The 25778-nt window shown below is 43.4% G+C and overlaps 1 protein-coding gene across 1 annotated transcript in view; it reads right to left on the reverse strand.

Annotated features, from left to right (window-relative positions):
• Positions 1-16504, reverse strand: part of RAB20 (RAB20, member RAS oncogene family) — a 29096-nt gene extending 12592 nt beyond the window's left edge. Inside the window, exon 1 of the mRNA XM_033104963.1 lies at positions 16032-16504. Within this exon, the coding sequence (XP_032960854.1) occupies positions 16032-16203 (172 nt within the window). The 5' untranslated portion in view covers positions 16204-16504. The remainder of the gene's footprint in view (positions 1-16031) is intronic.
• Between the last annotated feature and the right edge of the window lie 9274 nt (positions 16505-25778).

Below are 25778 nucleotides of genomic sequence, written 5' to 3' on the forward strand. Positions count from 1 at the left end.
TGACACCCACAGTGGTATGAATAGCTTAAGGAAGGAACTGCCCAACAGTAAGGGTTTTAATGGCAGTGGAGGACCTCTAAATTCTATTAGGACAAGGATAAGATTTGGTCGAGCAGTTCTGAGCAATTCCACCCTGATACGTGTTAAAAGACAATCTTCGAGAAAGGGCACAACCATGACACTCAAACAGATATGAAAAATAAACATAAGTTAAAGATCTTATTTAACTTATTTAGGGAGGGAGCCAGACATGCCATACCGGCTCCAAGACGTCAAGAGGGCACCATGTATATGGGGTATACACACAGGGAGACTGGAATGTGGAGGATAACAGAGAAACACACGTAGAAAAACAAGGAATGATGAAGTGATGTGCAAATGGAGCCACAACTGTTTTTTCAACAATGTGTTGTTTTGTACACCTGAAACTAATCTCTAAAACTGAGGTCCCCAAGTAATGCCTGTCCTGTCACCTTTCCTTCATGGCATTTATTAGAGGTGCATGCTCTTTGTCTGATGCCAGTCTCTCCACCGGACTTAAATACCAGGATGAAAGGCTGTCGACTTGGTTACTGCTACTCCTTGGGCTCAGCACAGTGTCTGGTTCATGAGAAGTGCTCCAAACCAGTGCTGACGGAATGAATGCACACCTGGACTTACGCTGACTGAGTGCTCACTCTGTACACGTTAGGATTCTAAAACCGGAAGGAAGCGGGGAGGTCATTTTGCTGAGGTGGTAACTGAAGCGGCCATGCAAGGCTCCTCAGAGCTTGGAAGAGCACAAAAAAACGAGTGTGAGCACAAAGTAGGGAAAATAACAAAATCCCCACCTCCCAAAAAAGAAACACAAAGCAATAGATAGAAAAGGCACAATGTAAGACAACAAAATATGCCCTTATTGAGCAAAGGACCTCTTCATAGCTATCATTCTTCACTTTTAAGCAATTAGTGATTATCTACCTTGACTTTGGAAAAAATCTTACCATTTTACTTTGGAGTTTTATATTCCTATTTGATAATCTGACTCCATGGAAACACCAAGTGCGTCATTTATTCTTCAAATGGAAGCTGGATTTAAGCACACTGCAATTAAATGAATATTAAATGTCCAACCCAAATCATACCTCAATGATTTTAAAAGTTCTATCTTAACAAATCAGAGAAAATCTTAACAAATCAGATGGGCACAAGAAAAGCCCTAGCTATTTAATCCTTATCCCCCTTTACAAAGGTTGAGGGTACCTATTATGTCCCAAGAAACAGAAGATAACATCTATAATATTACTGAGAGCCTAGTGAACCACGCAGAACCCTTTCTCATCTATTATCTTATATAAGCTTCATAATTAACCCTGTAATTAAGGTTTATTACTACAATTTTAAGAGGAGGTAACTGAGACTCAAAGATACAAAGATCAAAATCCTCATCTTATTTTCTTTTTGTTTCCCAACAACCCAGTGCTTCGTTACGTATGTAGACTTAAATATATACATCTGAAGGTCAAGTTAAGATACACTGTTGTCCTCATATTGTATGTGCATTCTCTGATTTAGCTTAACCCCCTACAGGAATAAAAATACCTGACTTCATTGTGTAACAGTAGTGGGTGTGGGCAGGACAGCCTTTTTTTTTTGTTTTTTTTTTTTGTTTTTTAGTTTCAGGTGTACAAAACAATGTAATAGTTAGACATTTACACCCCTCACAAAGTGATAACCCCCCCTGCCCCCAATCTACTACCCCTCTGACGTCGTATATAGCAAAAGTGCCCCAATCAATTCATCTAAAAAAAAAAAAGTCTGCTGATTCCCAAATGCAGCCTTGAGTGAAAGGTGGCACCTCTAAATCTGTCTGTTGAGACAGCACGAGTCATTTCAAGAAATGCCCTGAGACGACGGCTTTCGAAAAGACGCACAGTCACACATTAGCCTTCTATTACTGGGTAGAAACACCCACTTTTATTGAGGACACAGCAGCTCAAAGATCAGGGACACGGCACTGGGTGGCCCCCAGCACACAAGGCTGTAACTGCCCTGCAGTGTTTGCTACAGGGCAGGCTGAACTTTTGCACAACAAATCACAAAAGTGTTCTTCCTTTTCCAGAATTCAGATAGATCAGGAACCTGGACCACCATCCAACGAGGCTGAAGGGCTTATTGCACTGGTCATTCCACAAGCACCTTCTCTAACAAGATGATCCAGAAAGAGCACAACCCAGCTTAGGGAAACGGACAGACCCAGGACCTCTATCTCAAGGACAAGTCACATAATATACTGAATGAGCTGGCTCTGGATAGATGAGAACACATCTCAGACATGGAGACATGTGTATAAAGGGCACATAATTCTACATGGATAAAGCACTGACTGCACAGGCATTTTGATACATTAATCTTGTTAGTTATAAGACAGCCCAAAGGTTGGAACTATTTTTAACTTACCACTTTTGGGCACAGCAGTGTTTTTTGTTGTCATCTCACAGGCACATCCTGCACTAAACAGAAGGTGCTTTGATACACAGTTGTCACATTGTGTACATGCACACATAGATTACATATCATACACTAGCCCTCTGTCCTGGTTCACTTTCACTTTGGAGATGTCACTTCTGTGAAGGTCAAGGCATGGTTTGGTGACTAAGTGCATCAACATTGGAGAGTTTGCCTGGCTCAGATCCCAGCTCCGCCACTTCTGGGCTTTGTGTTAACTCACATGGGATCGACCTTCTTACCTCTGAGTCCAAGAGAGGATTACAGGAGTTAACAATGCATCGCCCTGGCACACAGTATGTGCTCTGTAAGCAGCAATTAATTGGTCAGAATCTGTGATAGAGCCTCATCTTGAAGGTCTCCAGAGATGATTTTTGGGGGGGGTCCCTGAACGTCTTTGTAAGGCTACAGTCTACATGATGACTCATCAGCCTGAAGTCAGCATTACAAACACATCAGTAGATTTATTTTTTATATCTGAACATTTACTTTCAGGTATAGGTAAGCATTGCCCATGTAACCCAGAATGAAAATGTTTCTTACATGAGGTATAAATGTTTATCTACCACAAGAGCAACTCTTGATGCCTGTAACGGCTGTTACTAATAAAATAAATAAGGAAATGGTCAGCAGAATACGAAAATAAACATGAGTGCATTAGCTAGGCAACTTTGGATACAACACTGCTTTCTTTTGATCCAACAAATATTTTTAAAAATTTTAAATAATTCAAGGCAGAATAATAGATAATTCTAACCTTTGAGGAGTATTTGATGTACTAGCACTAGCATTACATAGAACAACCTTTAAGAGCTATATTTCATTTCTTATTTAAGTCCACTTAGGCCACAGTCTTTCAAGAAAATGCCCTATTTGGAAATTTTTCATGGCTCAGGATTTTTACTATAATCGTAACAATCTAACCCTCAGTCACTGAGCATTTGGCTAAAACGTGTATTAAGTGCACCTCTAATTTTCAGAAATAAAGGAAAAGGCAAACTGATAGCAGTTTTCCATATTTTCCAGTAGTATACTGTTTTGTTTCCTTGTATGAGGAGCGAGAGAAAGGACATAACAGTGACTGAGAAAAGAGTTCTCTGAGAATCTGTAAGCTAAAAACCCCCAGTCCAGCTGTTATGGGCCTTGCACACCATAAGAGCTCAGGGCACCTGAGGAAGTTCTACTGTTCTTCAAAGCAGCCTTGAAACATGCAGAAGGGTCCAACACCTCTTCCAACTTCCCACAGTGTTGATGAAAAGCAGCTACTATGGCTTACATTCCAAAGAAAGTGATGTGAACACATTTTAAGAGAATGCTGGAGTCCCATTATAACGAAGGACAAACACACTGTTCCTCAAGTCGTGGGGAGTGGCCTGAAGGTCTGTGTAGACTGGTGGGGTCTGAGCCACAAAGAGGGTCTCCCACCCTCTCCCTGCTGTGGCCCCAGACCACCCACCCCATACCTCTCACCCCACCCTTCTTGAGGGTCACTCCCACCTGAAGCAGTAGTTTTACAAATAAACACAAGAGCATTTAAGAAGAAAAAGGTCTTTTGTCATTCTATCAAAAAATAATCATAATAATTAATAATAATAACAATGCTTTTTCTTCCAACAATCAATGTTCCAGCAAACTGATGGATGCTCACTCAGCCACGTGACTGGCCCAGGGACTCTTAGAGACATGCAGTGACACTTTACAAATCTGCAACTTAGGCTAGAGTACTCTAGGCTTGTTGCTACTCAGGCCTGTGCTCCAAAACAGGGAATTTTGGGGTGCCTGGGGTTTGGCATTGGTGGAAACAAAAGAGGGCATTCAACAATGGGGAGCTGAATGAATATCAGGAACACTGAAGGGGAAAAGTGAGATCCCCACATCTCACCCCTTTCACAGAAATTAGAAATCATAGACTAATAAACTGGAAGTTCTTCTAACATTGGCCATTTCAATAGAAAGCTGTATATGAAATGCCTGTCACTCATCATCCTAAAAATGTCAGACATTCAGTCACTGCCCCAGTCCGTTCTCATGAAGGTGTGCGGGTGCATGATGGGTAGATCTCTCTCTTTTTGTTGGCTGCCTGGTGTCCTGTTGGATTTGTTCTGTTTGGTCCCAAGCACAATGGAGCCAGCCTCCATCTTCATCTGGTCTTGGTGGATGGTGTTCTAAGGGCAGAGTGTGCAAGAACATGCACTGCTCATGGACGGCACCAAAGGAGAGTGCTTAGTGTTAGGGAGGGTGGAAAGGACACCATTAAATATGACAAAAAAACAGACCTCAGATCCAGGTTCCTCAGCACCCAGTGCAACCTGAGCAAGCTTTGAGGCCTCTCTGGGCCTTAGCTTCCTGTTCTGAACAAGGGAGATAACAAAAATACCAACCACACAAAGTAATTGTAAGGAATAAAGAGACGAGGCCCAAAAGGCCCTAAGCATGCCATTGGGCACCCAGGAAGCCAAGAGATAGCCCTGCCACTCGCATAAGAGGGGGCTCCGGGAAGGTAGGGGCTGTATATTAGCAACCTGGAAACCCCTAAGAAAACACTTCCAAAGCCATTTTTCCATTGCAATCCTGCCCTGGTTTCTTAGCAGATTTTAGTAGGGGGTACTTCACAGCCCCTGAAATTAAATAAAGTTTACATGATAGCAATAGCAGGAAAATATCACGGAATGAGGTACAAATAGTGCGAAGACCAGTAGTTAAAGAGTCACAAGAACCCAACTCTGGCCCCTGTTCTGCCACCAACTGGCCATTAGATGTTGCATAAATAACTTACTGAGTCCATCTCTTCATCTGAAAGAGGAGGGGGCTGAGAAAATTGGCCTTTAAATCCTGTTCTGGTTTTATAGGATTATACCAGACTCTGATGTTAGTTTGTGCCCTATTATATGGATACCTGTAATGGATATGCCGAATTTAATGACGCCCACTGTGTCAGGAACTTAAGAATCTTCAACAGCTCCAAAGCTGAGTAATGGCTTCTACGATGGTCTCATCTTTGCTGCAAGCAAACCCAGAGAGGTCAAAGCTAAGCTCTGCTTTGCCTATCGGTCCAAGGCCATTTGATCCACATCACCCCCAAAAAATGGGAAACTGGGCGGTAGGTAGCTGAGTTATTTCAGAGGCCTGCGACTAGCACACAGAAAGAGACCAGGCCAGAGTGAGGGAAGACATCAGTTCACATCAGCATCCTTTAGGTCCACAGAAGAAACCAACAAATGCTTACGAAATACTTTATAGGAGACGCAAGCTCAGCTTGGCTTATGTTGGAATATAAATACTACAGTACGTATGTGGATTTGGGTTAGCTTGGGCTACGCAGGAAGGCGATCTCAGAGAAAAGAAGTGGATTTTTAATGCTGGGTGGAAATGATTTATCAGCGGAAAAAGGGGAATAAGTGGTTGAGGCCACTGTCACCAAGCTCCACAAGTAAACTTCTTTCTAAAGAACTCTGTGCCGAGACACAGTGAACTTTTAAATTCGTCTGATTTATGGCCAAGAAAATAATCAGGACTAGAACTTTACAATTCTTAGGTCTCTTATGTCTAGTGCCACTTTCCAAGTGCCCTGCCTTTCCAACTGCACTTCTATTACACGGGCAGAGAAATAAAGGAAATTTTCATTGCAGAATGATCCATATGTGCGTGTATAAAGTCAGCCAAGAAAAGTAAGAAACAGACTATTTTCCTCATGAAGGTGTCTGAAAGTTAACTACCTATGTAGTTTATCCAAGTCTGCACATGAAAACATAAGTATATCAAACATTCAATAAAAACTTAAAAATTGGCTTTTTAACAAATGGCGTTGGGTCAACTGAATGTTAAACACACACTTTCCATTAAACCCAAATATACCACTACTAGGTAATTTACCTGCAAGATGAAAATTTATGTTCACACAAAAACCTCTATGTGAATGTGTATAGTGGCTTTATTCATAATCACCAAAAACTGAAAACAACCTAAATATCCTTCAACTGGTGGCTGGGTAACCACATGGTACTACATGTGAGCAACAGAACATCACTCAACAATGAACAGGAATGAACACATGCAACAACACAGATGCATCCCAAGTGCATTAGGCAAAAGAAGCCAGACTCAAAATGCTCCATACTGAATGAATGTAGAGAAGACAAACTATAGGGACAGAGAACAGATCGGGGCTGCCAGGGGTTGCAGAGGAGTGCGGCAGAGGGACACGGAAATTTTTTAATGATGGAAAGGGTTTGTATTTTGATTGTGGTTGTAGTTACACAACTATGTTTGTCAAAACTCCTAACTTTATACTAAAAAGGGTAAATTTTGCTGCATATAAACAAACATTCAATAAACCTCACTTAAAAATAAAACAAAACCAAGACAATTTTACCAAAAAAACAAAAACTATTACTTATGTAAAACTTGTCACCAATTTTTAGATGACAAAGCCAAAAGCTTTTAAAATTCATGTGGGGAAAAAAAAAACCTTCCAGGTTTACCAAAACAGCATATTAAATATGAAATACATTATTAAATAGCATTCTACTGCCTATGATTTAAAGAACAGAGCAAGTGAAAAATTCTGAATTAAAGTGGTGGCATATATAGCAGAAGCATGTCTTTCCAGAGTCACTTTTTGGGTAAATTTTTCATCTTTGCTATCAGCATTTGAAAAATATTGTGCCACTTCCTTTTGGTCTCCATGGTTTCTAATGAGATATCTGTTTGCATTCTGACTTTTTTTTTTCTGGTTGCTTTCAAGATTTAAAAAACTTTTTTGTTAAATTTTTTTGGGTGACACTGGTTAGTAAAATTATATAGGTTTCAGGTGTACTGTTCTGTAATACATCATCTATATATTACATTGCATTGTTCACCACCCAGAGTCAGTTCTCCTTCCATCATCATATATTTGACCCTCTTTACCCTCTTCTACCACCCCCGTACCCTTATTTTTAACTTGTCCCTTAATTTTTAGAATTTATGGTATGTCTTGACATGGGTTTCTTTAAATTTATCCTGTTTGTGATTCTCTCAGCTTCTGGAATCCACAGGTTTATGTCTATTGCCAATTTTGGGGAGTTTTCAGCCATTATTTCCGCTTATATTTTGTAAGCCTCACCCTTTCTCTTCTTCCAGGACTCCAATGACAAATGTTGTATCTTTTGTCCCACAGGTCTCTGAGGCTCGGTTCATTTCCATTCAGTCTATTTTCTCTCTGTATTTCAGATTGAGTAATGTTTATTTTTCTGTCTCCCAATTCATGGGTTCCTTCTCCTCTCCCTTCCATTCGCCTTTTGAGTCCATCCACTAAGACTGTGATTTTGATTATTGATTTTTTTTAAGTTCAGACATGTCCATTTGGTTCTTCTTGAAATACATTTTTGGCAAGGTTCTCTTCTTTTTTTCATTTGTTTAAGTGTGTTCATAATTGTTCAATGAAGCATTCTTATAATGGCTGCTTTAAAATCTTTATCAGAAACTCTAACATCTCTGTCATCTCGGTGTTGGCAGCTACAGATTGTCTTTTTTGATTCAGTTTGAGATCTTCTTGGTTCCTGTATAATTTTTTTATTGAAACTTGGATGTTTTCCTCCCGTGTTATGAGATTCTGGATTTTTCATAAACCTTCCATTTTAGCTGGCTCCCTCTGATGCCATCCTGGAAGGGCTGAGGGGGGCTAGGGCAGGCATTGCCTCTTTCATGACAGGTGGACACAGAAGTCCAAGTTCCTCACGTAGTGTCCACTCGCAGCACTAAGTGGGAGGGTTGATTGTCGCCTGGCAGAGATGAGTGCAGCAGCTACCGCCTTAGTCTTCTCTGACACCACCCTGAATGTCTGGCTTCTTCAGCTCCAAGGATGGGAAACATGAGGCAAAAAGGAAACCCAGGGAGCTCACCACTGCGTCATTCTTTGGATCTCAAGGTCCCTGGCCAGTCTGCCTTCTTCTCTCCACCTTTCAGAGTCTTACGTTTGTGTTGTACATAACAAGTTTTTAGCTGTAATTAGTAGAAAGACAAGGGAAAAGTACATCTGCTCCATCTACCCAGAAGCAGAAGTCCTGTTGTGTTATTCTTCAGTGCTAAATAGATTTTTAATGATACCAAAGTCAAAAGAGATGAGTTCCTCAAGAGGTGTTTTAAGGACACATATAATTAATGCCACAGACCAGTGCTTCCTTACCATGCACACAGTGGCCTAATTTTAGCTGCATTATGGGGCTCATGACAATAATATTTTACAATAATTTTATCATTCCAAGTCAATACGTTGTTAAGAAAATAAAACCACTAATTTCAGCCTCTCCAAATTTTTACCATTGCTTTCAACAATTTCATTCAGCAAAAACTTAGCTTAAAAAATATTGTAGAGTAAAATGCTAGATTCTATAGAGAACATAAAAATGAATGAAACCCAATCTTCTCTCTAGGAGTTTGTACATCAGAGAAAAGACAAACGGGTAACAAAAATAAATAAAAGTCAGAATTCAATAAGGAACACTAGGTCACTTTGTAGCATAATCTGGAGGAAGGAGGAATTGTTTCTCTGCTACAATGACCAAGAACTGCTTCATAAAATAAGTGACATTGAAAGATGGGATAAAATTGAAGTTGGGCATCTCCAGGGAAGGGGACATTCCCAGAGAAAGAGACCATAAACGAATGTGAGAACAGAGCGAAGACAGGCATCTGTGATGAAATACAAATACAGGCACACCTCAGAGATACTGCAGGTTTGGTTCCAGAATTCAGTTGCAATAAAGCAAATATCACAATAAAGCAAGTCACACTAATTTTTCGGTTTCCCGGAGAATAAAAGTTATGTTTATACTATACTGTAGTCTATGTACAATAGTGTTGTAGTCAGTGTACAATAGCGTTATGCCTAAAAAAACAATATACACACCTCAATTAAAAATACTTTATTGCTAAAAATGCTAACCATCATCTGAGCCTTCAGTGAGTCATAATCTTTTTGCTGATGGAGGGTCTTGCCTCAATGTTGATGAAAACACAGTATCTGTGAAGCACAACAAAGTGAAGCGGAAGAAAATAAGGTATGCCTCTAGCATATATGGCTAAACTCTAAGCACCTGTCTGGGTTAACAAAGGAGGAAAGATAATCCAGGAAGGCTGGGAGGGGCTTTGATCGAGGATGTTGACTGGATCCAGAGGCCCAAAAGAAACACCCCCTCAGCAGTTTACAGAAGAGACAGGAGTCTGGGCCACAGGGGCTGAAATGAACACTGGAACCTGCCTAGGCCAATGGACATAGGACGGCAGCACCATGAAAATCTGTCATCACAGTGATGGAGCCGTTACTCTAAGAATAAAGTTGTTTAAACGCTTGTGTGTAAAATTTCTTTTTCACAGAGAGGGAAGTTATGTGAAGTCTCAAAGAAGCAAGAGTGGCACGTTCAATCTGGAATTCATCAAGTTTCTATTTCTCCTGCGAACCTAAAAATGGGACATAAAATCATCTTCCAGAGACATTACGTGTGATTCAGGTATTAGTGAAGGAACACGGTTGACCTTAACCAGTTAAATTCTCCTAAATCAACGCCACACTAGTGAGCCTCAAATACCTCTTCCCACCCCCAGAATTCTTGACGCCCCCTCCAGGAGGACTCTGGGCTGACCTCCCAGCACGTGCAGTTGCTCACAGACGTCCTTTGTCCTCTGAAATCTCTCAGTATAATGGCACTTTGTCTGCCTTGCTGAACCCAGAACACTCGATTTCTTCCACCTATCGTCATACTCACATTCATATCCAGGCCACTGTTTTTGGTCAAGAAAGCTCAAGAATTCTGCAAAAGAGGCCTTGCACCCAAGGGGCGCCCATTCAGTCTGCAGGAGCAATCAAAATGTGGCCCCACCTACAGAGACACGACCCACCTACAAGGATGTGGGCCCTCCTACAACACAGGCTTCACGGGTGGAGCTTCCAGATCCTAAACCTAAACCGAGACCTATTCCCAAGAATGTTTTTCAGTAGAAGCGCATGCTCATCTTGAATCCAGGCCCCCACCCTCACCCCAGTCTAGCTCAGAGTGGACACGCAGAGGAGAAACTTGAGAGCTGCTTGTTGAGTTTAATTGAACCATGGGTCCGTCAATCACTGAATGTTAAACTCTTGAGGATTTCTGTCCTACAGAAAAGACTTTTAGAGAAGTGTTTTCCCCTTTATATGGTCTAAACCAGGGATCAGCAAACTGCTTCTGCAAAGGGCCAGATAGTAAATGTTTTTGTCTTTCTGTTCTACATGGTTTCTGTTGCAACAATTCAGCCCCGCTGCTGCAATGGGAAAGCAGCCACACATAGTAGGTAAACACTGGGCAAGGCTGTGTGCCAATGTAACTTTATTATGACAATCGGTGAGGGCCTAGGTCTGCCCTCTGATGAAAGAAAGGGGATATAATCCACCAGAGGCTGTCCTGCCACACAAATACTGATCGTCGCGCTGAGAGTCACCATGTGAGGACATCCAAAACCACTCAGCAGCCGCACTAATATCATGAGAACCAGCTCAAATCCGAGTCCTCCACTCCTGGCTCCACATTTTCCTCAGGCTGTCTACCCACTTCTGTGCCAATCTCTCAAGTCTTTTAAAAACACGCAGTCCTCACAGGCCAGTCCAAAGGATCAACGGTCAGTAACTGAGGTCCCTGTCAAAGAGAGCTGCTCTCCACAACACTGCCGCCTTTCCAACCTGAAGTAACATCGCTTTGGACACAGCATCCCCCCAATTCCCTGGATCTTGGAGCAGCTGCCTACATGTGGGGCTGTGGCTGTGCCTTCTGCGCAGAGTGGAAGCAAGAGCGATGGGGGGACTCAGGGTCCTCACATGGATGGTTCGTCTCATCTGGCATTTTCAGTTGTGCGTCACCCCATCCTTCACAGATGCTCCCCCTGGGTCAGCACAGCTATTCACAGGACTGAGGCCCTCGGTTCTGCCACAGGCAGCCAAGTCCTCTCAGCTAACTTCACAGGTAGGAGCAATTATATTCTCCCTCGTCCAGGCACCATGATTTCATAACCTGGGACTCTAGTATCCTCTCCTGGGTTGCACTAAAGTTATTCCAGAGAAAGATCTTAAACCAACAGCTCTGAATTTCCCTTCTCTTTGATCTCTCCATTTATTGCAGAATTATTTGTTAGGGAGCCAGCCAAGCCTCTTTTCCCTGTGTGACATGCTTGGTGGTGGCACTCATTGTCCTACTACCCAGGACCAGGAAAGGATTGTTTATTTAGCAAACGCTAAAACAACATACTTCCTCATGCCAGGTGCTATTCCAGAGCATGTGGCCAATATTAACTCACTGATTCCGAACAACAGTCTAGGCGGGTGCTACAATTGTCCCCAGTTTATAGGTAAGGAAAATGAGGTGGAGAGAGGTGACACAGCCACACACTCACACATGTGGTCAACGGCTCTGGTCAGCAGAACAAGGACACCCCCACCACCCAAAGACGTCCCAATCCCTGGAGCCTGTGAATATACTGAATATACTGGTACATGGCAAGGGGGAACTAAGGTTGCAGACAAATTGAAATTGCTAACCAGCTGACCTTAAAATAAAATTATCCTGGATTACCAGGATGAGCCCAGTGTAATCACAGGAGTCTTTTATTTTATTTATGTATTTTAAGGAGGGCACAGCTCACAGTGGCCCATGTGGGGATCCAACCGGTAACCTGGGTGTTATTAGCACCACGCTCTAACCAACTGAGCTAACCAGCCACCCACAGGTCTTTTAAATGTGGGAGAGAGAGGCATGACAGTCAGGATCCAAATGATGTGATGAGAGAAAGACTCCACCAGCCACTACTGGCTTTGAAGATAGAAGATGAAGAAACCACAAGTTGTGGGCAGGCTCCAGAACCTGTGAAAGGCGAGGAAACAGGTTCTTCCCTAGGGCCTCCAGAAAAGAGTATATGTAGTCCTTCGTACACCTTGATTTTTGCCTGGTGAGACCCATTTAGGACTTCTGACCTGGCTTTTTTTTTTTTTTAAGCCACTATGCTTGTGGTATTTGTGACAGCAGCTAGGAAACCGAAACAGATTTTTATACTGGGAGAGGGGTGCCGCTGTAATGAATGTAGAAGCGGCTTTGGAATTGGGCATCGGGCAGAGGCTGGAAGAATGTGAGACGCATAAGAGGAGCCTATATTGCCTGGAGTTGACTGTTAGAAATATGGATGTTACCAATGCTGCCAGTGAGGACGAGAAAACCTGTATCATCTTACAGAATACCTCAAGCGGCATGAACAGACCACAGGGAGAAATATGGGTGTGAAGGGCGCTGCCAGCAAGGGCTCGGATGGACATGAGGAAAGTTACTGAAAGTGTCAGAAAACGGTCTTCCTGAAACAGATACTGGGGATGCAAACAGGAGTCACGTCGACCCACCTTTGAGGGGCTACCTCCTTGAGGAACGAGGATAAATGCAGAGGGGGCATCAAGCCTCTTAGCCTCTGGTGATGGGGTCTCTTAAGGCACACCGCCACTTTCTCATCACCCCTCTTTACTGTCTTCAAAACAATGATCAGAGGTGAAATGATACCACTTATTTCTTCGTTGGCTTCTCCCCTTCCTCTGGAATTTAAAGGCACGGAGCAACAAACCTGTCTAGCTTGTTCACTGCTGCAGAATGGGGCTTGGAACAGTGCCTGGCGGGCTCACAGTAGTGCCTCAGTTTACATTTGCTAAACAATGGGCATCTTTTTAGACTGCTCAGACCAACCAAAGAGCGACAGAGTGGTGCTAAGTTCTGCTGGTGCTCTGTCTCATCTCTGAGCAACCTCCTTTTGCTTCTGGGATGCACCAAACCATATGTGGTGACTGCCTCACATGAGACTGCCCAACCAGGCAAGGGTTGGAGCCACGAGGGTACAATGGAAGGACATGGGCTGCACCTGGACAAACCAAGTCTGAATCCCACTCAACTTCTACCAGCTCTGTCTCCCCCTCTTTAACATGCAAACGGTTCACACCTCCCTCTGAAGGAATCTTGCGTCAAATGAATAAGATCCTACTTACCAGCCTAACAAATTTCCTCCCCTCCCTGGCTCCACCTACCAGTCTGCCCTACAGGCAGCCAAGTCCTCTCAGCTAACTTCCCAGTACAAAAGCAAAAGCAAAACAGAAACTCTGACCCCTTACTATCGTTTCTACAATTAAACATCCTAACACCCTGCACATCCCCACATTCTCACCCCACCCACCTGTGTGACCAAGAGCAGCGTTAAAAATCATTGTCTTCTAGCCGGTCCTCATCCTCCTGCCTTCGTTATGAAAATTAAAATGAACAGAACTTAAAAACAATGTCTGTGGAATAGAAAGAAAGTTAGAGCAAGACAAAAGGAGGAAAAAAGTAGGATCCCTTAAAAGTTAAATTTTTGACTTTCCAACAGTAATTAACGAAAAGGTATCTATTCCTAGCTCTCCTTTCCCTCCAAGTGCCCATAACCCTACAGTCACCGAGAGTCAGTCACAGAGGTAGCCTGTGTGACTGTTGACCCTGAGTCTCGGTCACCCTGAGCATGTGCACACAGGTCTGTGATGTGGAGAAAGGGTCTGCCCCGCCCCCATGGCCCCGGGAGCCTGACTGAGCTCATACTTGGGGTTCCAGGAACAAGAAAGCAGCAGCTTAGGCAGACAGGAAATGAGTCGCCACCCCTGGGAGCCTAACAAGGTATCCGGGACATCTCATCATCTGTATTACCAAATCCTCTGGTGATCGAGACTCTGGCTGCATTGTGGCCTTATCACTGAAGAAGAAAGTGGCTAGTTGAAATTACCCTGCTACTTCATACCCTAAATGCTGGCGATGCCTGCTCTGACACCTGAGGTCAGCTCCTGTTCCAGAAACACCACACCGTGTGGTAAAGAGCAGGTCCTTGGAGAAGCCATGAGGTTCTCAGGACTCTCCAATTGGGTGACCCAATGCCAATTCTGCATCATCCTTTTGTAAAACAAGGACAGCAGTTAAGTTCAATCAGTCAACAAAAGAAGCAAAAGGCCCAGCCTTCCTTGTCCAAAACAAGCAAACAAGTCGTGTTAATTTGACTCCGTTTGACTTCTAGAGTTTGTGTTCCATCGCTGCCAAATGCTTAGTGCCAGACAATCAACTTAAGCAGTAAAGTATCTTTGAGAAACCTCACTTTGCAGCCTGGAGCTGGAGAAAAGAGCAGGGAAGGGTACATTAGTACCTGGAAAATGCTGTTTTCACTGCATGATTGCAAATAAATTAGTCAAGACATTAACTGCCATAACAAAAAAGACAGCAATAAACAAAACGGAGGAAGATGAAGGAGATGTACTTCAGTAGACTTCATTAATTCAATTTTAAATAGAGAATTAGTTAAAATGTTGTTTAGCAGACTGGTGCACCCAAGTTGGCAATTTAAAAATTCTAGACAGGATCTGTGGGTATCTATATCATTTTTAAAGTGCTGACAAAAAAAAATATCAGACCTTAAAGTATCAGGCCTCTAAAAAGTCACGCTCACTGAAAAGGTGCCATATTATGTACAGTTTCATTTCCTTACAGTATCTTATTCTTTTTTCATGGGGAAGGAAATATATTTCCTTCTATATATTCTATTGTAACACCATCACTGCCAGTGTAATTTTGCAGTTAACAAACTGAAAGCTTGAATCAAGATCTTCTAAGTTGTACTTTTGAAAAATCAAAATTCTACACACACTAAAAAAAACTCATTACCTATCATAAAAATGCTTCTACAGAAAATCACTTCAAGCCCCCATAATATGTATGAGCTAAGATCCAGCAGATGATAAAGAAACTGGAAAATGCAGATATACTAGGGACTAAGAGAGGAGAGACTTGAGTTCTGTCTCTTACTTTCCTGACTAAACCTTGCTGGGAAAGGCTCTGTGCCTCAGTTTCCTCTTAGTAAAACAGGGGGTAATCATACTAGCTTTGCTTACCCCTCGAGGTTGTTATGGATATCAGATCAGATTATGCTTGTGAGAGTACTTAAGTGAGTCTGGTTACCACTAGCAGGGTCTGCGCAGGTCTGTGACACTGGAGCCAGATACTGCCATAGGAGCCAAACGCTGTCGTAAGGAACACAAGTGACACAGGTCCTCTCTTCAGAGCCAGGGGAACCTTTAAAGTGTCACCTGGATTGTCACTAAACGCACGAGTGGCTGAACAGTGTTTCCCAACCAGCAGAGGAGAACAAGTGGGAATAGAGAAGGGTCAAGGGTGGCCGCGCACGGTGACTGGCGGCCTGATTCCTGAGATGGGGTCACCTGCCATGGGAAGGAGGGACCTTGTGCACTGGAGGGGGAGGCCTGCCCTGGGGAACCCTGCCCTGGGGGGGGGGTCCCCGTGCCTAAGGAGCTTTGTAGGACTCCTGCCCTGCGGGACCCCGGCCCTGGGAGGAAACGTACCTTGGAGGATCCTGCCTTAGAGGACCCTGCCTTGGAGGACGCTACTCTCGGGCGGGAAGCCCCTCGCCTGCCCCCAGCCCTCGCCCCGTCCCTGCGGAGCTCCAGGGCAGTGTGGGCCCAGGCAGCGCCAGCCCTTTACCTGCGGTGTCCCAAATGGAGATGTTGAAGGAGCGCCACTGCTTCAGGTAGAAGGCGCCGCCCACCGTGCTGACCGTGTCAGGGAAGCGCCGCTCCATGTACCTCTGCAGCAGCGACGTCTTTCCCACGTTCATGTCCCCCAAAAGCACGATCTTCCCGTCGGGCTTCCTCATCTTCCCACAAGAAGACTCCCCGCGACTCCCCGCGCCCGTGCGCCCGGGAGCAACCGGCCACCTCCCGCGATACCGCTCGAACCGAGATCGCCCCGACCCTAGACTGCTCGGACCCAGGACTCGCGGAGACGCGGACTCGCCGGCACCCGGACTCGCGGGGATCCTGAACTTGCGGGGACCCGCCGGGACCTTCCGGTTCGGACGCCCGGGAGCACGGAAGAAGAAGCGCGTGTCAGCGACCGCGAAAGAGCTGGGGACTCGTCCAGGGCGCTCGTCCAGGGCGCCCACTACTCGCCCGGTGCCCCGCCCCGCCCCGCCCCTCCTCCAGGCCCCGCTTCCCGGGCCCGCCCCCACAGCGTTCCCGACACCCTACCCGGGCCTCGCCGGGGGCCCTGCCCCGCCCCTCCTCCCAGCCACTCCCGGCCCCGCCCCTCGGCCACTCACAGCCACCCGCCCCCGGCCCTGTCCCCCTCCCCTCCCCGCCGCCCCCTTCTCACCTGTTCGGAACCCAGGGACACGCCCGTCAGCGACGCCGGAGGCCCAGGGCGCTAGTGACTGGAGCCTTGAGTTCTTCGGGGAGTAATGGGGGCTCCTTCCCAGGGCGATCCACCCAGCTGTGTCGATTTCCTTATCTCGGTGTGTGCAGATGTAGCCACCAGTCAAGGTCTTTATAAAAGTTTACCTTAAATAAGCATCTGCGAAAACCCATCCTAAGACTCTGACAGATAATGGTTAGAAAACTGGGGAGGAAGGATAACTGACTTTAGGAGGAGCGATTTCTATGGTCTTTGTTTGTTTTGTTCACTTTTGCAAGAAATTGTTTATGCTCTGTTACATCTGAAAAGTAGGCAGCCATTGCCATTTAAAACTTTGGAGTGCAATCTTGACTGTGGCAGTTGCATGACTACTAGCAAAATCTTTCCTCCTTCCTATTTTAATAGAGTAAACCTTGAAATGCTTCTAAGGTATTCAACGTGTGGGATCTGGTATTTATTTTAGAGAAAATGCTGATGCACAACTCGCGCTGTAGTTTGAACACCGGTAGGTGGTGTGTGCTTGAGGCCGCTGTGTGACCTCACAGTTCCCCGTAAGAAGGGAATGGGACAGCTGGCCTACTTAAGCAGGAACTCTGAGACTCAAGTGGGACAGAGGTGTAAAGGCACATCTCACACGGAGAAGGTTACTGTTAGACGGACCTTTTGTGACTACTGATGAGTCAGAAAAGGAGTTAATGAGAACCTGGGAACTAACAGGAATAAGCTTAAAGATTAACCACTTAGCTCTGAGTCCCCCAGCTAGCACTACACCTGAAGGCTGGCAAACACCAGGCACTACACCTGCAGGTGACAACCATCTCTGAAGGGGCCAGCCGCCACCGTAAACACCTGCAAGATGACAAGCACCCTACATCCTGCAGAGAAAAAGATGAAACTCCAGCTAAACAGCAACCCTCTGCAGCTGTCTATTCCAGTCTCTACACCCCGCAATTCGTCTGCCGGTGCTTCTCTCCTTACTACCTGTGGCAGCCGTCTTCTCTAGACACTGCCATGGGCATCCTCGTTGCCGAACTTTCAATAAACCTTTCTGGCTTTCCTACTTCTCTGAGTCTCATGAATACTTTTGCATTCTGCAAACCACCAGGGGTATTCTAAACCAATACAATTACTGCTTTCTCTGTTGAGAGACCTGCCATACTCCCTATTTCCTACTCCACAAATTGGAAATCTGCTCCCTACACACACACCCTTTTTACAGTAGCTCTCCCACCCCCCTTTCCTTTTATGGCCCTATCCTGCTTTATTTTCTTGCCACTATCTAAAATTGTATTCCTTATTCCTTGTTCAACTGTGTAGTCTCCCTCTCTAGAATGTAAGCTCCCTGAGAAAGGGACTTTTTCTGTTTTGCTCACCACTGTGTGTGGTGAAGAGTATCTAGCACATAACAGTTGCTCAAGAAAGTTTTGAGTTAGGAAAGAATGGATGAATTCACCATCCTGCAAACACATCACAAACTACAGTTTACCTCACCTGAAAAGCCTCCCAGTCCTACATCCATGTGGGTGGGCCTAGACACTCCATGGGTCAGCCCAAGCCCCCCTGCTCAAAGCCCTCCTCCTCTGGTGAGCACTTTCATTTTCCTTTCTCTGTGTTTCCAACACCCTGTCAGCCTCTTTGTGCAGTTTTGCCCCTGAAGATTACTAACTGGCTCATTTTATTCACCATTATCTTATTAATTATCTCCTCTAGTAATTTAAAAATTCCCTAGGGACAGGGAGCATGTTTTAAGTGAATTCTTGCTACACCTTTCTCAGCAGACTCCATCATTCAATAACTGTGGGAATGTAAGCCGATGGGGGCCGGATCTCTGTGTTTTGTTCTCTGGTGTTTTCCAAGTGCCTAGAACAGGAGCAGAGTCCATGCTCAATCAATGCATATTTGAATACATTTGTTGGTTAACTGAATGTTGTCTCCACTTGAAAAACTATTGCGTTCAGAGCAGTATTGGGGGGTGGGGGTGGGGGACTGTCCAGTGTATAGAATTCACTCAGCAAGTTTGTTTAAAAAAAAAATTAAAAGTATACAGCACTTGAAAAACACTAAATTTAACCAGGAAAATGTCTCCAAATTTCCACCACTCTTAAAACTGCCTTAAAGACTGTCAATGGTCTTATTCATATTCAGGAAGCAGTACTGAGGAAGGAGGTAAGCTTAGGGTTAAGAGTCTGTTTAAACTAGCTACTTACATGCCAAGTACCATGTTTATTTTGCCTGGATTTAAACCACTGGCCTAACAGGCTAATCCTTTTTCCAATTGCTAGATGAAATGTGCCCAAGGCCAAGAAAATTATATAGTTTGATTTTTTTTTTGAGATACAAACTAAGGAATTCAGGGTCTACAGTTGAAATAAAAAAAAAATTTTTAATGTGGTTGCTTCTCTCAGATTTTGTAAAGTAGTTTGGGAGCTTTCCTAGGTACTTTGTTGTAGAACAATTCTACCTTTTAGACGACTTTCAAAAAAAAAAAAAAAACCAAAACCCAACAACCCTGCCTGTCTAGCATGTATTCATTCAGCCAAAAGGAATTGAAGCACTTAGCCCTGACCTATGGATAGAGCAGTGAGAAAGACAGCCTACAAAATAAACAAGCAAAATGTATAGTGTCCTAAATGGTGATTAAATATTAGATGGAGAAAAATAAAACAGGAAGGTAGATAGAGAATGAGGCCTGAGGGTGGATGCAGGGGGGTTCAATTTTAAGATACATAGATAGATTATATATATATATATATATATATATATATATATATATATATATATATATGTATTTCCACCAAGCATCAGAATGAGGTGAGGACTTAAACACGTAGTTAACTAGAAGAAGAAAGATTCAGGTAGAGCAATGAGTGCAAAGGCCCTGGGGCAGAAGCCTGCCTGGGGGATTCTATGGGTCACAGGGAGGTCACAGCACTGAGCAGGAGAGGGAGGGTGAACTGGAGGAAGGGGATGGGTGGGCAGAGGTCATTAGGGCCTACGGATTGTCAGAGGGCTGTGGCTTACCCTCTGAATGGGGTGAAAGGGTGCTGAAGGATTTTGAGCAAAGGTAAGACATGACCTGTCCTAAACAATGTCACCTGCCTGTTGTGTTAAGGTGACATGATGTGCCATGTCAGATGCAGGGACATCAGAGAGAGACAGTAGTGGCTTGGATCAGTGTGATAACAGTGTTCAGAATTGTTTACATTCGGGATCTTTTTTGAAGGTGGAACCTGCAGGATTTGGTATGGATTAAATGTGGAATAAAATGAGTGAGGTGGGGAGGGAGAGGGAAAAGAAGGAAGACAGGGAGGGAATGGAAAGAGAGAAGACCCAAGGACCAGCACCTGGAAACATGGGGTACCACATACACCTTCATCAAGATCGGAGTAAGAGCAATCCATCTCCAGAGCAGGGCATGACTGACATTTTGGACAAATAACTCTTGGCTGTGGTGGCCGTCCTGTGGGTGTTCACAGGCATCCTTGGCCTCTAGCTACCAAATAGCAGAAGTAACACTATCCCCCCTAAACCCCCATTGTGACAACCAATAAATGTGCCAGACACTGGCAAATGTCCCCTGAGGGCCAAAATTGCCTTCGGTTGACAAACATTGCTGCAAAATAATACCACTGCACTTTAAAATTTATCATTAAATGTTTTCAAAGTGAACATCACTCAGTAGTTATTTTGAAACATGCCTCATGAGATATTTATAATATTGTGGAAATCTCCTATTTGTCGCCACAAAATAGTAATGACTATTTATTAGTCAGCTACTATGTGTTGGGTCCATTATACATATAATCTCTTGTGCTCATAGGATTGCTTAAAGTAGATTCCTGATAAGGGAAATCACAGCTGAGTGTAAGTAACTTTCTCAGGGTCACACAGCTGGCTTGTGTCTAATCTGAAAGCCCCACCATGCACCATGCCATCTGGGCAATGACACCAACATTTACATCCATAAAATATTAATTTCTTTCTCTTTAGTTCACATCTGTGGGACCCACATCTACTTGAGAACAAAAATGATTTGTATATGAAATGATGTACTCTGCATGACCCACTGGTACCTAAATATGCTACTTCTCATAGGACAGATAGAGCAGGTGTGGCTGTTATATCCTAAAATGTAAGGAGACGTTTTTGGCACTTGTCCAGTCATTTCTTTAAACTAAACTCCTACTAATGGAATTACTGGGTCAAGCACATACACTGGGGGTGCCAAAAAAATGTATACAAGTGGACACTTTGGTCAACGTTGCTCAAGGAGTAGTTCACCATGATCAGAAGTGTCTGGACGCTGATGGTAACCACTTTGAGCACCTCTTGTCATTGCAAAAGTCAAACATGATTTGTATTCATCTTTTGTTATCGGTATATATTGAGTATTACAATTTTAATACAGTTTTCCTTTGTTAAAATGTGTGTACATTATTTGGCTCCCTTTGTATATTGTCAGTTAGGATTAGGGTCTCCTTGAGAGGGACAGAATGCCCCAAATAACTGGAGTTTCAAAAAGATAGACATTTATTTCTCTCTCACAAAAAAGTTCTGAGATAAACCATCCAGGGCTGGCCTGGCGGTCTGTTCTACAAAATTCTCAGGACACTTTCCAACTCACAGCTCTGCCAGCTGAGAGGTGACTATCCCCTGCCTGATCCTGGTTGGAGCTCCAGCCATCACTGCTGCAGGGTAGAGTCTCTGCAGGTCTCAGCTCTGCTTTGTGTGGGTGTGGGTGTGGGTGTGGGTGGCCCTGAGCTCAGCATCTGCCCTGGCCTCCCACTGCTCTCTGTTCCCCAGCCCACTGGTGGATAAGCCCTTCTCCTTTCTGAACCCATGTTTCACCTGGGTGCTCCTAAACACAGGACAGTCTTCTGTTTTCCTTTAAGATTTCGGGCCCTCAGTGTCTGGCCATTCCCTGCACTTCTTTTTAGTTCTTAGAACCCAGCTATAGGGGTGGTTTCCCTCAGGCTGCGCCAGCAGTTCTCATAGCACCAGGAAACTTCATCCTTCACTGTAGTCTAATATTTAGGTTTAGGTTTTTCTTTTAACATCTCAACTTCCTCTTGCAAAACAATGTGAACTTCCCATGCAGATAGAACAAGGAACTCGAATTGCTTTCGATTTTTCAGTGATTGATTAAGCAGATTTGGAATGTTTTTAAAACATTGTACGTGAAAGTTTTTTCTAAGTCGTGCTAATCCGTTCATTGTTACCTCTTCCATCTCACTGTTTGTCAGCTTTGCAGACACTGGATGGAGAATCTGATCACATCTGACCCAGAGGAGGAGCAGAGGGTTGTTTTGGGGGGTTGTTTGTTTTGTTTGTTTGTTTTGTTTTTTATGTCTGTGAAAATATCTTTTCCTGATATTTTTTATAGATATGCCCACTTTAAAATATTCCACTTCTCATCTTGTATATTTCTCATTTTCTTATGCCTCACTAATTCTTAGCTCAAATTTTCAGGGACAATGTGCAGATTTAGGAACAGAGGCAGCTTTCGTCCTCTGGGTGACTGTCATGTCTCTGTCACTCTCTCCACGTCGTTCATTAACACGCGTTGTGCCACCCTTCCTGGAAGCCTACCCCCACCACGCACCCTGAAATTGCTCTCACCCGCATCACCCGTGACCCATCTAAGTAATTTCAGTCTTTCAACCCATGTGTGGACTTTGACGGTATTTCCCACTTCCTTCTTTTAGACAATCTGTAACCGTGGCCTTTCCCACCTCCTGACCACACGTTCCTTTGCCACTCCAGAGATCAACCCTTAATCACATGTGTTTCCTTTTCAAATAAACTTCCCATACATATATTAAGTATCCTATAAATCTTCATCTGTGTATTGAAACTTCTGTTATATATCATGTTGGCTAGATTTCCTTGGCATAGACCTTTGTTTGGCCCCACTGGAATCAAACCTAAATCCTGCCAACAGCAGACTTGTAAAAACAAACTTTAAGGACTCTAGACTTTCTGAAAAATAACTACCGTGTTTCCCCCAAAATAAGACCTAACCGGAAAACAAGCTGTAGCATGGTTTTTTCAAAATAAGCCCTTGTGCATCTTTTGGAGCAAAAATTAATATAAGACCCTGTCTTATTTTGGGGGAAATATGGTAGGGCTTATTTTATATTACGAGCATCCTGAAAAATCATGCTAGGGCTTATTTTCTGGTTAGGTCTTATTTTCGGGGAAACACGGTAAGAAACCATGAATGTAGTGCTGCTACAAAAAGATCTGACGCTCATCTCAGGATTTTAAACCAGTGCTATAACTCCAGCACTTAAACAACCATTTAGTCTAATCTCAAGATTTCGTAGTTCTGGTAAATTGCTCCAAATTACATCATTATGAGGTTTGGAGACCTCACAGGGATGAGACCATCAGAATGCTCCCCATGTGAGCAGAGATGGGGCCGCAGACAGCCAGGTTCTGGGTACAACGTTGCCAATCCCTGGAAATTTGAGCCGTTGGGAGGAAAAACTTTCTCTACCAACTTAGATTCAGTGGCTGGGGGCCTGAAAATTAACAATAGAAAGATTAACAAGAGAAAAGAAAACAAGGAACAGTTCCTTGTTTTGTGAGTGTATTTGGAAAGACCCCCTGAACAGCTGGATATAGGAGTTTGTATACCACCTCAATAGGGGGAAGGGGGGCAAAAAGAGCTTCTATGGGGAGATAAATGAGCTTTTAGAGGAACAAACAGGAAGTGTGAGAGTTGTGAAAATGTTTGTTTATGCAATTTCTCATCCTGTGTGAGTGGGAGAGGGGATTTATGACTGTGCCACTCTTGGAAGGCTCTGCTTTCCAGTCAGATAAAGGAAGTTCCAAAAACCTTTCTTTCTCTATCAGCCGTATGTCAAATGTCTTCAGTTTAAAATAGTCTTCATACCAGCTCTGTGAGTCTGAGTGGGTCCCTATGGAACCAATAGAGATTTTGCTTAGCATTTGACCCTAAGGATCATTCTTCAGGGGCTGAATCATGTACAAGGCTAAGCTTAAGTGTGTATTTGCTCAGGGCTCATTGAGTTGTGCTAAATAAGCTCTCGATGTCCTCCAGGAAGGCCAGAGTCTCAGCATTTCCCAGAAGGAAACAGGCAAACGTTCCTGCACTTCATTGTGTAATTTTGTTTTTATCTCCAAAGATTAAAGATACATACTTGCTGTGGTCTGAATGTTTGTATTCCCCCAAAATTCTAACCCCCAAGATAATGATATTAGGAAGTGGGACACTTGGGAGGAGAGGAGATTGGGTCCTAAGCATGGATCCCTCATGAATGGGATTAGTGCCCTTAGAAAAGAGACCCCAGGAGGTCTCTCGCTCCTTTCCCCGAGTGAGGGCATGGCAGAAGACAGCCATCTATGAACCAGGAAGGGGGCTTTCACCAGACACTGAATCCGCCAGCACACTGATTTTCTACTTCCAGCCTCCAGAACTGTGAGAAATAAATTTCTCATGTTTATAAGCCACCCAGTCTGTGCCATTCTGTTACTGCCGACTGAATGGACTAAGATAATATATTTTTTAGACTACCCAAGGGGAATAAATGTATTTTCATTTCCCAAATGCTTCCTATAGTTTTTGGCTGCAATATGAACAGATAGAAATCTGCAAACAGTACTATTGTCCCTGTGTACCCCACCAGAGCCAGGAGGATCCCCAAGGCACCTTCCTGTCAGCTGTCACCAAGAATTGGCCCATCTTTAAAGGAAGGCATCATGCCATTGAAACTCCAGTTTAAGATTTTCATCATTTATGGTCAGTAATTCATCCATAATGTGGCTCTGAAATATTTTCAGAAATTAGCTTATCAGGTTTTCAGTCCATCCTTGGGCTACCCTGTTTACCTACTGTCCTAACTTTCTTATTTGATTCAATTTTCTATTTACCCAGAAGAAAACAGGCTCTAACTGATCACTGGTAACTGTTTTGTGCGTTGAAAAACAGAACCAGAAACCTCTTTCTAGGCACTAATGATTTAGAACTATATCTGAGAGCCAGCAAGTAGAGATGCTCAGATCTGCATTCAAATCACTTTTTGTTTTTTAGATGAGCAAGCTATTTTTATTGTACCACTGGACAAACACTTCTATAAGAGATCCAGTTTTGATAATTAAGGAACTAATTCATTCTTCAAACTACTTTAGTCAATATTAATTAACGTGGGTCTCAAGTAATTTAGAGGACCCATGAAGAACTGTTTATAACCCAAAGTTGATTTTCAAAAATGACTAACCACCCGGCAGAGTCCTAGGTTTTCAGAAGTTTCCCGCCAATCTACACAGTGGGATTATGCTTAATTTTTAGGGTTTTATTTTTGTTTTGCTGTATTTTTCACATTTTCTGCAATGAATACACATTACTTTTGAAAAGAGAAAGAGCCAATCTAAAGTTAAATTTGAACCTGGAAAAATGGGATGAAAGTTCATGAGAGGACCAAATGAGAAGTTTTTTTTCACATTTTCTGCAATGAATACACATTACTTTTGAAAAGAGAAAGAGCCAATCTAAAGTTAAATTTGAACCTGGAAAAATGGGATGAAAGTTCATGAGAAGGACCAAATGAGAAGTTTAAAATTCACTGTGTTTCCTTTTAATTGAAATGATATTCCTTTGTACTGTTCCGAGTATTTAGTGGCTATTGGGGGTGGGGAAAGATGGAGGCGAGTACGATTAGTGAAGTATGCTTACATTGTGCTATTCCAGTTCTGATATTCTGAAGTGACATAGTTGGTGGGACTTGGTCCAGCACTTATACAACAATTCTTAACAACTATTGTTTGATAAGAATGAAAATAATAAAAATAGAGGTTGAACCATATGGAATTGCTGGCACTTGAGCTTTTATGACCTAAAACATGGTGGTTTCATTTGGTTTGACCTACAAACTTAGTAAGCTCTATTTTATATATATCTAGATGATACCCTTTGATTGGTTTAAATACATTATTTTTCTCTCAGCCACAAAAATTAAAAACCAATGCTTAGCCTTAGGCTATTCTCTCATATCCCAACATCTTATCAGGCATTAC

The sequence above is a fragment of the Rhinolophus ferrumequinum genome, chromosome 4, assembly GCF_004115265.2.
Source record: "Rhinolophus ferrumequinum isolate MPI-CBG mRhiFer1 chromosome 4, mRhiFer1_v1.p, whole genome shotgun sequence".
NCBI classification, from domain to species: Eukaryota; Metazoa; Chordata; class Mammalia; order Chiroptera; family Rhinolophidae; genus Rhinolophus; species Rhinolophus ferrumequinum.